This window comes from Saccopteryx leptura, chromosome 6, assembly GCF_036850995.1.
Source record: "Saccopteryx leptura isolate mSacLep1 chromosome 6, mSacLep1_pri_phased_curated, whole genome shotgun sequence".
Taxonomy (NCBI): domain Eukaryota; kingdom Metazoa; phylum Chordata; class Mammalia; order Chiroptera; family Emballonuridae; genus Saccopteryx; species Saccopteryx leptura.
The window spans coordinates 137,398,398-137,412,933 of NC_089508.1; the positions used below are offsets into that span (position 1 = coordinate 137,398,398).

The 14,536-nt window shown below is 39.2% G+C and overlaps 1 protein-coding gene across 3 annotated transcripts in view; it reads left to right on the forward strand.

Moving 5' to 3' along the window:
- GLI3 (GLI family zinc finger 3) overlaps positions 1–14,536 on the forward strand; it is a 380,830-nt gene that overhangs the window by 112,903 nt on the left and 253,391 nt on the right. For 2 of the 3 annotated variants that reach the window (XM_066341812.1, XM_066341813.1), the window contains one exon: positions 1,868–2,110. The exons of the other annotated variant lie outside the window; for it this stretch is intronic. In XM_066341812.1, the coding sequence (XP_066197909.1) occupies positions 1,868–2,110 (243 nt within the window). The remainder of the gene's footprint in view (positions 1–1,867; positions 2,111–14,536) is intronic. 3 annotated transcript variants of the gene reach the window in all.

Consider the following 14,536-nt stretch of genomic DNA (forward strand, 5'->3'; position numbering starts at 1 on the left):
GAAAATATGACTTTGGTTATTTGTAGGTTATAGGAATTTTTATAAAAGTTTTTTTAAAGGGTTTTAGTGTTTATGACACTCTTGCTATTTATATAAAATGAAGCCATTTTCTTTAGCTTGCAACTTCACTTCTAATGAAGTACAAGAGTGCACTAGCACCTGAAAGTATTAACCATAAGGAAAATAAAAAGGTAGGACTTTTTCTCTGTAGTTTGTTTTTAAGTTAGCAAAAGCATGGTTTGAGTTGTTGAGTTGTTTATAAAGATCAATGTGTAAAACTGGAATTACACCAATTTGTTTTAGTAGTTATTTGATAGATTAAACTAACAATTTATCTCATAATTACAAGGTTTGGGGTAAGGATCTGCACAAAATAATGTTTCATATTTACCCTGTAGTAGTCAGCAACCTCACTAAAGACTAAAACATATCTTATGATTTATACTGGTTTTTTTTTGCCAGTCATTTGCTAGGCTGAAAAAATTCATTGCTTATTTGTTAAAGATCTAAACAAAGGCCAACACAAAACAGTAGTCTTTACTTTGGTTTGCATTTTTATGCTGGCTGTGTTATAACTATATTTCCTTTCATATCTGTACAAACAACTATGAAACTGCTAAAGCATAATTACTCTGTGTTTTAGGGGCCCTCACCTAGACATATCTGCTATATAGAATACTGTGAAGGTAAGTTTGTATATTGGGTTGTGTTAAAAATCTGTCCATGTAAAATATACAACAATATTATACTCCAATACAGTTTTTTTTTTTTAAGATAAGTTTTCAGATTAGCTGTCTAGGCAGTGCTTGAGTGGCTTTGTTTCCACCACCACTTATCTGTCAGAGGACAGTCTGTTGGTTAAATGAACACCTGGTTTGGTGTACGTGGTTTTAGAGTATGTATATCCTAACAGATGAATTATATGTCTTGTGTGGGTTCAGCTCACCAGTTTGGTTTAATGTTTTGAATTGTTTCTTTGATCTGCTATCATAGAAAAGTCATCTGATCACATTTACAGAGAATCATACTGGATAGATGGAAAGTTCATACAAATCAAAGGAAAACAGAGAAGCATTAGAGAGCTGGGATATCAAATATATGTGGAATCTCATCGGGCTGTTCTGACATGTTTGAAGTAATGTTTACACCCCACCAGAGCCTGTATGTTTATCAGCATAGTGGGTGCCTCCTCACCCACAGAGCCATCTTGCACTTGAACTTTCACCCTCATTTCTTTTCCTTCTAGTTATCACCTCTGTTCTATGGTCTGAAGCTTGAAGAGCCCTGCAAGGGGCCGTGGAGGTTTCCACAATTGGTACCTTTATCACCTGTAACTAGTGGGTTTTCTGTGCCATTTCTGGTTCATTTAAATCTCTCATTGGGTTATAAATCTGACTTAAAAAATGAAAACATCTGGATCTGAGGAACAGAAGCCCTTTGACCTCATGATCACCCAGAGCCTCAGAGGAGGTGCCGAGGCCTGGACATACCTGTTTTATGTATGTCTTTCTGGTGAAGTTGTGCGCCCACAGCTGCCAGCACATCTGGCTCTGGTGGCACCAGTAGGGGCCTTGGCCCATCCCTAGGGAAGAGCCTTACTAGCAGGTTCAGCTGCTTGCTGTGGTGATAATTTGCTGACTCTTCCTATGTCTCAATTTAATTGGCTCGTTTCTGGCTCTCCTTCCATTTTGTTTCGGACCCTCATTCATAAGCACTTTTGTCCAAAGAACATCCCATCATGGTACATATTTCAAAGTTTCTAAGAATGAGAAATTGGTTTCTTTTTTGGAAGGAGACCTAATTGATGACTACTTTTGAATTGCTCCTTAAAATGCTCACAGAGCTTTTATATTCCTTCTTTCTTTAGAGGATGAAAATCCAGGACAGACGTATCACAGAGAGAGAAGAAACGCAGTCACTATGCAGCCACAGAATGTCCAGGGGCTTGGCAAGATCAGTGAGGAGCCTTCAACATCTAGTGACGAGAGGGGCTCATTGATCAAAAAGGAGATCCATGGATCCCTGCCTCAGCTGGCTGAGCCCTCCGTCCCATACCGTGGGGCGGTGTTCGCCATGGACCCCAGGAATGGTTACATGGAACCTCACTACCGTAAGTGGGTCCTACCTCATGGCCTGTGTTCTGGAGCCATAAGAGTCTCTGTGTGTTTGTTTGCACATGTGCTTGATGGGTTATTTGGCTTACAACAATTTATATAAATGTTTTATGTACTATCCACCTTTCTTCTTCCTTCTTTCTTCTTCCACATCCTGTTTGTTCATTTAGTGAGAGCCATTTCCTTTTGTCCCTAAGTAACTGCAGGCCTTGGTGGGGTGGTCTTCAGGAAGGTTGTCCCACTGTGGCTCATCCACATGGACCTGTCCTGAGAACTGGAATAAGAGTTGCTTCAACCAGCAAGACACTGGAAGGACGGTTAGTTGAAGGGGGAGTTACTAAAGTGGGCAATGTTAGCTGAAATCTTTAACAGCAATTCCCATTTTAAAAAAATGTTTATTTTATTGATTTTAGAGGAGGAGGAAAGGAAAGAGAGAGAGAGAAAGAGAGAGAAAGAGAAAGAGAAAGAGAGAGAGAGAGAGAGAGAGAGAGAGAGAGAGAGAGGAACATAGATCTATTCCTATATGTGTCCTGACCGGGGATTGAACTGGCAACCTCTGCACTTCAGGACGATGCTCTAACCAACTGAGCTATCTGGCCAGAACAGCAATTCCCATTTTTAGTGAATTGCTGCTTAATTGTTTAGGAGGAACAAACCTCTTTCAATAGTCAGTGCTAAATTCCTTACTCCGGAAGATTTTTCTACATGTACTTTCTTTACTAACCACTATGCCAGAAACAGTACGAGTTTCCTTTTGCAGCACTAATAAAGTTTAAGAAATCAACTAGGACTTTGAAAACAGATACACAATGGTTTTCTCCAATGGCAAAATATAAAGAAAAATGTTATGTGTTGAGTTTATTTCTGGCCTGTTTCTAGTTAAAAAAATATAATTTGGTTGTGGAGTAATGTATTGAAGTCCCAGAGCTTGAGGCTCTTGATAACAGATTTATCACCTTGCCAGGATACAGACTTGCCATTTAACCTTCCCGACTCCAACTCCAGATGATGTACTGAGCCCCAGAGTGTTGGAGCTGGTTCTCGTTTCCCTTTTTCCACATCATTCAGAAATTTTAGTGTTTTAAGGCAAAAAGGTCATTAGCCAGATGACTGATTATTGAGGAGAGCTGATTAGTGCATGTTTTCTTGCTCAAGAAAGTGCCCAGGATAAAAGCTAATTCCCTCTCTTCATTAGTGGGCTTGCAGCAGAGGGGGATGGTCCCTCATCGGGGTGCAGATCAAAGGGTCTTGCACACCCCAAAGTCTCAGTCACTGCCCTCTCTAATGTGTTGTTGGTAAAGATGGCAGCTACATTTTTCTTTAATAGGAGAGATAATATTTTTAAAAAGTGGTCAGAAGTGTGAAGAAAAGGTTTTATGAATTCTTAAAAAGTCTATAACTTCTCTGTTTAGAAAGTGCTCCTCAGTGCTGTTGCTGCAGTTGCTACTTTCACAGCCGCAGAAACGAGGAGAAGGTGTACTGTCCTTCCCTCATTAAAGGGCGTTTCCTTCTGCTTTATTTTAGGAATGAGAGTTTACAATAGTGTTGGTTGGGTTTTTCTCTGAGCACATTTCTGTTTTCTACATTTTCTGTATTTTTATTTATGGATCTCTATTAGAGATCATGCAGAAAATGTGAGGGAATCTATATACTTTCTACCTATATTGATTTCCCTGATACTGCACTTACTTAAAAAAAAATTAAGTCTAGATTATGAGCCATAAGCTTCTTGCATTGTTTTTGTCTTTGTGTGAACAAAATTTTTCCCATCATATATTTATGTTTTGTTTTCTATTCCAGATGCCCATTAATTAGTGAGGTATTAATTGGTCAGTTCAGCTGAGAGTACTTCTCTCTTGGTTGATGGAAGTAGGCAGATGACCTTTAGCTTTTGCTGCACCATTCAACTTGCAACTTGCTCTTGATCCATTTGTTTTAACAGTTTGCCTATTGAAACCTCTCCCCATCATTTGGGGGTCCAGGGTCTCTTTGCATACTAGGGACTCTCATCACCTCTCAGTGGTTTGTGTGTGGGTCCCACCTCCTGGGCTTCTAGTTGCAATCTTAACTAGCTTTGGGCACTGGAGAGCTCTTAGTGGGGCTTGGAAGCCATCACTTTGTTTAGAGGGTATAGCACCATAGGAGGGCATAGTTGGTTAGCTTTTCCTACACTACTGTTTAAATCACTATTAAAATTACATGATAACTTACAATCTGTGTAAGTTGTCTGCCACCAAATGGCACATATAATTTTGACCCACCATTCTAACATACTCTCAAAACTGGTTATAAGTTCATGTTATAATTACATCTATAATATGGACAGGGAGTCCTAGAGATTAAAGAGATTGGCTTAGTACTTAAGGGATTTGAGTTTAAGTTCCAGCTTTGCCACTTATTGGCTGTGTGACCTTGGCCAAGTGTGCTGACCCCTTTAAGAATAATTTCCTAACTGTTGAAATGGGGGTGATATATGACTGCCTGGCCCATGATAATTAAGTGATCCAGTGCAAGTGAAGTATTTAAGAAAATCTCTGGCTCATGGTGAGTGCCTCAAAAGTATTATGGTAGTTGTTGTCCTCTGACTCCCCTTTTTTCTCCTCCTAATCCAATCCCCCCCTTTCTTCTCTTCCATCATCATCTTCATCTGAATGTGATGAGCTCATTCTTCAAACCAAGGTATTTTTGTTAGTGCTGCATTTGCGTTTGGTTTAGGGTAGACTGGCTTTTCTCTGCCAGACCTGTTCACCTGCCTCCCTGAGGTCAGCATCCCCGATACACACAGATTAGAAGTGGAGTTGTTTGTTTATAAATCTTAGGAAAAGGGTTGATGTGGTCAGAACTCTGCTCTGTGGCCTTCTGACCACTCCCTTTCTCATGGAACCTTAGTGGATTGATTCTAATCTTTTTTTAGATGAGAAGAGGGGTGATGTGCCCCAACCGGGATCCACCTGGCAACCCCACCTAGGGCCAATGCTCACGGACTGAGCTATTTTAGTGCCTGAGGCTTATGTGCTCCAATGGAGCTATCCTCAGTGCCTGGGGGCCTCGCTCTAACCAGTTGAGCTGCTGGCTGTGGGAGAGGAAGAGGGAGAGAGGGGAGAGGGAGGGAAGAGAAGCAGATGGTTGCTTCTCCTGTGTGCCCTGACCAGGAATTGAACCTGGGACACCCATATACCAGGCCGTTGTTCTATCCACTGAGCCACTGGCCAGGGCCTGATTATAATTTCTTATTATTTTTTTAAATAAAGAGATTTTTAAAGTTTTTAAAAGAGTTTGAGAAATTTTAACATTTAAAATTTTTGACAGGATGTGTTTTATATAACCAATACAGACTTAATACATGTGGAAAATGAAAGGTACAATATTATTTATTTATATTAAATGATTTAAAGGTGTCCTAAGCTGAGTCTCATAGAATCAGGATACTACTTTACTTTTTCTAGCACCTTTTACTAGTATAGAGTATATTTTATGTACTTTATGGTAAAATCTGTTAGATTTTTATCTGGATTGAATTGTCCAAGTAAAACTAATGAGCAATTTGATGCTGAAGTTGATGCATCTTTTTTGAAATTTTTGGTGTATTTGAGAAGCACCATCTTTTAAAAATAAGATGTAAAAGTTCGATCATATTTCTTTATCTTGTTCTAGTCCTGGACATTGTCAGTCACGCAGGTTAATGGCAGACCCTTAGCAGCTCAAAAGCAGCTTGTCAGGCCGTTTCCTTTTCTCCTGAGTCTTGTGCCAGCTTCTCTAGGCTGTGGGGAGAAAGGACTCTTCTCACACAGGGTAGCTGAGTCTCCGAGCACTCACAATCATTCCTTCATTTCTTTGTGGTTGGAAAATGCAGACTTTCCAAGATGCCTAATTTGTGCTTCTATATATACTAACTTTGTATTTCTAACATGTGGGCAGGCATTTTATAAGACTGGAAAAAGGAAAATAATTTTTTTCCCTCAGAAGGACATCGGTAAAATTTTTATTGCACAAGACTTAATTATACTTGGGTATGCAATATTGCATCTTCACAAATTGCACTTAGGCAGGACTCAAAGTATTTTAGGTTTTGTGGGTTTGACTTAAAAGAAAACAGAAAATCTAGGGATAGTGGTTACTACTCCTAACATTTGCAACATATGTTTGGAATAAGATCCTCGTGGAGGCATTGGGGGTTATGCTCTCATGAAGGGAGCTGTGGATGGGCTGTATATCAAGGCTAGAAAGTAGATGTTCAGGCTTCATGGCCCAGACATGGTGTGGTGCTGACCGGTTTGCTGCTGCAAGATTACTAGTGCTAGTGCTTGATGATTGGGGAGAGTTTGGGAGAGGGCCGGATTTAAGGACCTGGCCTACTTGTATTGGAGTCAGGGTAAGGGCCTCCTCTTCTGCCCAAGGACCTCTCAGCAGTTTATTCTGCTCCTGTTCCATCTGTAGGCAGATAGTTCAAACTACCAGCATTCCCTGCTTTCACTTACTGCCATGCATTTATTCTTTTATAAATGGCAAGAAGGTAACATAATATTTAAAGCATTTCTGTTCCCTATGCAACACTTAAGTTTTAGTCTGTTCCCTGTTACAGGAAATTTGTGTCATTGTCTTTTGTCTTAGTCTTACTGTGAAGAGTTGAGTTTTCTAACTGTCCCTGCAGGGGTCTTTGTGGGGAGTTTCTTGGATTCAGTAGTTATATTCTGTAAGTTCCCTGCTGGTTTTGTTAAAGGGGGAAGAAAGATGCTCTCTTTTCTAAAATTTCAGGTCTCTTTTACAGTTTTATAGTTTTGTGAAGACTGCTTTCCCTCTGCCCCAAGCAGTAATTCCTTCTGGAAAATATGATTCATTCTTCCATGTCAGTGCTGTGATTGAAAACATACCACCGGTATTCCTTCTGTTTCCTAGCTCAGATGACTGAACTATTAGTTGCTAATTAGTAAAACCTGAGGAAGTAGCTTAAAGAAAAGAAACTGAATTTTTTAGTTGCTTGCATTTATTTTCTGTAGAAAGCTGATGTGCTGAGCCTACTTGCATTCTTGTGCGCTTAAAAAATTCGTGTAAGAGTTTTTCCTGTCTGTCTTTATATTAGGTGACATTCTACACTCCTTAGAAATACGTCTTCTAAGTGAATGGGAGAGAAGATGTGTATTTTACATATTTAATAGGTACAGCTGCTCACATTTCTCTTACTGTCGGAGTGTCACATAGAGACAGAGACAAAAATGCCTACAAGGCACAAGCTAAGTGAACAGTTTGGTGTTGAGCAGACTGCAGAGGCCTGACAGCTCCCGGAGCACACAGCTCCATCCTTAGCCAGGTTAGCTCTACCTTTTGAAGAATAGCTGATGATCCCTTCAGGAGTGTTTTTGGCTTTTCTCTTACTTTCCTTGAAAAAGTAAGCTGTTGAACCTGAAAGACTGATGCTGGGTCATAGTCTGGGGGCTCTGCTAGGTATCTTGCTTCCTCAGATGGTAGTCTTGGCTGTAGGGGGAACTGAAGAGGGAAATGCAGACAAGTCTACGAACCTTTGCAAAACTGTCATTTGTGAGCTTAAGAATAGCTCCATGCTTATTTTTGTCTTTCTCTTAGAAATTTGATATAATAATCCAAGCTTTCTTTCAACAACCTTGAGGTAATGTTTGAAGACTAGGAACTATGAGCCACTTCCACAGATTTTTTTAAAGAGCCATACTGTAAGGTAACTGCTGAAAGTAATAGAAATTTAGGGACAATTCTTAAAGTTCCAATTGACTCTTGCCAGTAAATGAATGTTGACTAATCCTGAGCCTAATTTGACTGTGATTCTTCTGCGTGTGTATGTGTGTGTGTGTGATTGTGATTCTTCATATTGATTTTGGAAAATAGCAAGTGAAACTAGGAGCCAAGGGTGGAAAAAGCACTGTAGCATTTGGAAAAATTGGTTATTGATCTTATCTACTGAATTTTGGGGATATACAGTATTTCAAGAGGAGGCCAGGGAGAAGCTTGAAGGCCACTTAGGAGAAATAGAAAGGAAAAGCTAAGGGAGACCATGTTCTAGAGAAAGTGGTCAGTCAGCCTGTTGGCACGCTGGCCCAGTCTTCTCTCCCACTGCTGCTCAGGGCAGTGCTCCCTGCAGACCACTTCGCTCCCTCTGACCGGCTGCTCTGGCTGCCTGCTGATGCTGCTGTTCTTTCTACAGTAGCTCTTTGCTTTCTGCTTCACCTTCAGATCCTACTTATTCTTCAAGACCTATCTTAAGACTACCCCCTTTGAAAGTTTTAAGTTCCATCTTACAAGGATATTTTCCTACCCTGGCACCAAGTAGATTTGTAATTCTCACCTTTAAACACATCATAGGTACGTCCTTGGGTTGTCTGTGGCCGTTTATCTCTAGATGGTTAAAGAGAGAAATCCACACACCACAGGTGTCACTTGTGCTAGTAGCCTGTAAGACCAAACCTGTATTTAATGTCTGATGTAAGTACAGTTTCAGCCTCTCCCAAAAACATCTTAATTAACTAGTATGGAACATTCTGGTCAAGTAAAGTAATCTGTTTGGTGGACCCACTCAGTGCATCGTAGAAAGAAGACGTGGTCTGCATGATAAAGACCTCCCCCTTTCTTCACCCAAAGAAAAGGTGTCCTACACCCCAAATTATCCTTGCCTTTCTTTTTTCTTTCACTAATCATGCCTCTTCTTCCTATAAAATTCTTCCATTTGGTACAACTCCTTGAGGTACTCTTTTAGTTTCTAGATGGATGCTGCCCAATTTATGAATTGCTGGATAAAGCCAATTAAATCCTCAAATATGTTCAGTTAAATTTTGTTTTTTAACAGAATAATGTTGTAGTCCAGGGGTAGTACTAAACTCTTATATCTACCAGAATTTCTAGGGCAGGATAAAGATGGTTCATTAATGCCACCTTAGCACAGGCAAGGGGAGGCTGTTCAGTTGCTTGACCTCAGTCACACTAGAGATGAAGTTTGAACAGAGCCTGCTGGTCAGAGGTGGCTACTTTGCATCTGAAGAGGTGGATGCTTGTGTGCAGCCTGTTATCCAAACCATTACCCAGTCCTTTTTAAAGGTAGGCAGTGTTTGAAGTATTTATGACACATTTATAAACCTATAAATTATACAGTTTTTGTTCAGTTGAATTTATTGTGGTAACAGTGGTTAACATGATCACACAGGTTTCAGGTGCCCAATTCTACAACACATCTCTGTACACCATATTGTGTGTTCACCATCCCAAGTCAAGTCATCCATCAACATTTATCCCCCCTAAACCCTACTCCACATTTTGAAACATCAAAATTATTTGTTCCACATACAAAAATGCACACTTAACACTTCTAGGATTCTTACATCGGGTGGACTGTGTTACTTTGGAATAAGTCATCACTTGACTCACAGATTTTAATGAGGACCCTCATTTACAATATCCTGGGGTACACAGGAGAGCCACCTCTCTCATGTTGGGACACCCATCTAAAACTGAACAGGTAGATATTTTTCCTGTAGTTAACATGAGCATATATTTCTTTCCTCTTTCCCACATTTCAGTGATTTGTCTTATCTTCAATAACCTCTAGGCAATTTATGATTTTGGTAATACCTTTCCAACTTATTAGTGCCCGAGCATGCATATGCACAGGAGACCTCATAGTCAAATTGGTTTGGGGTCATGAAGTTAGTTGTTTAAGTATTCCATGTAATTCTTTTCCTTTTATAATTTGGCACCCACTCAGTGCAAGTCATAACTTTTTTAGTTGCTTATAGTTTCTTTATTTCCCTCCCTCCCCCTCCTTTTCTTCCTTCCTTACTTTGTGGAATAAGCCACAAGAAATACAGCAACTCCTGCTATATCATAATCATTTGCTAATAGCTTTCCATCCCATTTTCAAACAGAGGCAACATTATCCCTGGCTCATCCTCCTTTTTCTTGCATAATTAAAGAATAGTACCTCTTGTCTCTTTTTGTGACAGAGAGAAAGACAATTAGAGACAGACAGGAAGGGAGATGGATGAGAAGCATCAGTTCTTCGTTGCACGCCTTAGTTGTTCAGTGATTGCTTTCTCATATGTGCCTTGATCAGGGGGCTAGAGCAGACCAAGTGACCCCTTGTTCAAGCCAGTGACCTTGGACTCAAGCCAGTAAGCCTTGCTCAAACCAGATGAGCCCATGTTCAAGCTGGCGGCCTCAGGGTTTCGAACCTGGTTTCTCAGCATCCTAGTTTGACGCTCTGGTCAGGCCACTGCCTGGTCAGGCTGATGTCTCTTTTTTAAAAAATTAATTTTAACTTACTGTGTTAACAAGGATTCAAGCATCCCATTGAATACAACACCCTCTCCTGCCTCCCTCATATCCATATATATACTCCTCTCGCCCCCCCTCCCCACAATTCCCACCCCCCTTCCCTCTGGGACCTGCCATCCTGCTATCTGTATCTCTGTGTTATGTATATATAATTTCATTAATCCCTTCACCCTTTCTGATTCCATCCCTTCATTCCCCTACACTCTTGATTGCTGTTGCTCTGGTCCCTGTGACCCCATCTCTACCTTTATGCTGTTACTAGTTCACCATGTTCATTAGATTCCATATATAAATGAGATCATATGATATTTGTCTTTCTATGCCTGCCTTATTTCACTCAGCATAATAATCTCCAGGTCCATCCATGCCATCGCAAAAGGTAAGATTTCGTCTTTTTCATGGCTGCATAGTATTCCATTTTGTATATGTACCACACTGATGAGTGTCAGTCACTCATCCACTGACGAACACTTGGGCTATTGCCAGATCTTGACTATTGTAAACAATGCTGCAATAAACATGGGGGTGCATATCTTCTTTTGAATCAGTGATTTGGTATTCTTAGGATATCTTCCTAATAGTATGGGATAGCTGGGTAAAAAGGCAGCTCCATTTTTAATTTTTTGAGGAAATGCTATACTGTTTTCCACAGTGGCTGCGCAAGTCTGCATTCCCACCAGCAGTGCAGGAGGGTTCCCTTTTCTCCACACTCTCACCAGCACTTATTATGTGTTGATTTGTTAATGAGCACCATTCTGACTGGTGTAAAGTAATATCTCATTGTGGTTTTAATTTGCATTTCTCTGATGATTAATGATGTTGAACATTTTTTCATATGTTTATTGGCCATCTGTATGCCCTCTTTTTTTTTTTTTTTTTTTTGTATTTTTCTGAAGTTGGAAACAGGGAGGCATTCAGACAGACTCCCGCATGTGCCCGACCGGGATCCACCTGGCATGCCCACCAGGGGGTGATGCTCTGCCCATCTGGGGTGTCACTCTGTTGCAACCAGGGCCATTCTAGCGCCTGAGGCAGAGGCCATAGAGCCATCCTCAGTGCCCGGGCGAACCTTGCTCCAGTGGAGCCTTGGCTGCGGGAGGGGAAGAGAGAGAGAGACAGGAAGGAGAGGGGGAGGGGTGGAGAAGCAGATGGGCGCTTCTCCTGTGTGCCCTGGCCAGGAATCGAACCCGGGACTCCTGCACGCCAGGCCAATGCTCTACCACTGAGCCAATCGGCCAGGGCAAGGTATTCTGTATGCCCTCTTTGGAGAAGTGTCTATTCAGTTCTTTTGCCCATTTTTTAATTGGATTGTTTATCTTCCTGGTGTTGAGTTTTAGAAGTTCTTTATAAATTTTCGTTATAACCCCTTATCAGACATATTGGTGAATATGTTCTCCCATTCTGTGGGTTGGCTTTTTATTTTGTTCATGGTGTCTTTTGCTGTGCAAAAGCTTTTTAGTTTCATATAGTCCCATTTGTTTATCCTGTCCTTTATTTCACTTGTGTGTGGAGATAAATCAGCAAAAATAATACTGCTACCAGAGATATCAGTGAGTTTAGTGCCTGTTTTCTTCCTACATGTTTATGGTTTCACAACTTACATTTAAGTCTTTTATCCACTTTAAGTTATTTCTGTTAATGGTATAAATTGGTAGTCTAGTTTCATTTTTTTGCGTGTACCTGTCCAATTTTCCCACCACCATTTATTAAAGAAACTGTCTTTACTCCATTTTATGTTTTTACCTTCCTTGTCAAATATCAATTGACCATAAAGGCCTGGGTATTTCTGGATTCTCTGTTCTGTTCTGTTGATCTGTATGCCTGTTCTTATGCCAGTACCAAGCTGTTTTGATTATAATGGAATTGTAGTATAACTTGATATCAGGAAGTGTGATACCACCCACTTTATACTTCTTTTTTTCAAGATTGCTGAGGCTATTTGTGTTCTTTTTTAGTTCCATATAAATTTTTGGAATATTTGTTCTATATCTTTGAAGTATGCCATTGGTATTTTAATAGGAATTTCACTGAATTTATAGATTGCTTTGGGTAATATAGACATTTTAATGATGTTTATTCTTCCTATTCATCAACACAGTATGTGCTTCCACGTGTTTGTATCTTCCTTGATTTTTTTTCCCAATGTTTTATAATTTTTTGAGTACAAGTCTTTTACTTCCTTGGTTAAATTTACTCCTAGGTACTTTATTTTATTTGTTGTAGTAGTGAACGGGATTGTTTCCTTAATTTCTCTTTCAGACAGTTTGTTGTTGTTGTATAAAAATGCCACTGATTTCTGCATATTAATTTTATATCCTGCCACCTTCTCAAATTCATTTATCAGGTCTAGTAGTTTTTTGACTAATACTTTAGGGTTTTCTATGTATAGTATCATGTCATCAGCAAATAATGATAGTTTTACTTCTTTTCTAATTTGGGTGCCTTTTATTTCTTCTTGTCTGATTGCTGTGGCTAGGACTTCCAAAACTATGTTGAATATGAGCGGTGTAAGGGGGCACCCCTGCCTTGTTCTGGATCTTAAGGGGATTGTTTTTAATATCTTCCCATTGAGTATGATGTTGGCTGTGGGTTTGTCATAGATGGCCTTTAACATGTTGATGTAGGTTCCCTGTATTCCCACTTTGCTGAGAGGTTTGATCATAAATAGGTGCTGAATTTTATCAAATGCTTTTTCTGTATCTATTGATATAATCATGTGATTTTTATCCTTCCTTTCGTTTAGGTGATGAATCACATTGATTAATTTGCAAATATTATACCAGCCTTGCCTCCCTAGAATAAATCCTACTTGATCATGATGTATGATTTTTTTCATTTATTGCTGGATCCAGTTTGCTAATATTTTGTTGAGAATTTTTTAGCATCTAAGTTCATCAGGGATATTGGCCTATAGTTTTCTTTCTGTGTAGTGTCTTTACCTGGTTTTGGAATGAGGATCATGCTTGGCTCATAAAAGGAGCTTGGAAGTCTTCCCTCCTTTTGAATTTTTTGGAATAGCTTGGAAAATATAGGTGTTAGTTCTTATTTCAATATTTGGTAAAATTCGCCTCTGATGAAGCCATTTGGTCCAGGACTTTTGTTTGCTGGGAGTTTTTTGATAACTGTTTCTATTTCATTTGTTGTAAGTGGTCTGTTTAGGTTTACTGATTCTGCCAGATTGAATTTTGGAAAATTATATTATGTTTCCATTTCCATTACATTATCCATTTCACCTATGTTGTCCAATTTTTTGGCATACAGATCTTCATAGTATTTTCTTACAAACCTTTGTGTTTCTGAGGTGTTATTTCTCCACTTTAATTTCTAATTTTATTTATTTGAATTCTCTCTGTTTTTTTCTTGATGAGTCTGCTTAAAGGTTCATCAATCTTGTTTATCTTTTCAAAGAACCAGCTCTTGGTTTCATTGATCATCTGTATTGTTTTTTTAGCCTCCATGTAATTTATTTCTGCTCTGCTCTTTATTATTTTCTTCCTTCTACTTCCTCTGGGCTTTATTTGTTGTTCTTTTTCTAGCTCTTTTTAGATGCAGGGTTAAGTTGTTTATTTGAGCTTTTTCTTGCTTCTTAACATATGCCTGTAATGCTATGAACTTCCCTCTCAGGGCTGCTTTTGCTGTGTTCCATAAATTTTTAGTTGTTGTATGTTCATTTTCATTTGTTTCAAGGAAATTTTAAATTTCTTCCTTGATCTCATTGTTAAGACATTCGTTATTTAATATTCTATTTAGCCTCCAAGTATTTGAATGTTTTTCAATTTTTCTATTGTAGTTGACTTCCAGTTTCATGCCATTGTGATAAGAGAAGATGCTTGATATAATTTCAGTCTTTTTAAATTTATTGAGACTCGTTTTGTGTCGTAACATGCGGTCTCTTCTAGAGAATATACCATGAGGACTTAAGTATACATTTTGCTGCTTCGGGTGAAAGGTTCTGAAGATATCTATTAAATCCAGTTGATCCTAGTGTGTCATTTAAGGCTGCTGTTTCTTTGTTAATTTTCTGTCTGGAGGATCTATTCATTGATGTTAATGGGTTATTAAAATCTATTATAGTATTGCTGTTGATCTTGCCCTTTATGTCCATCAGAATCTGCTTTATATATTTAGGT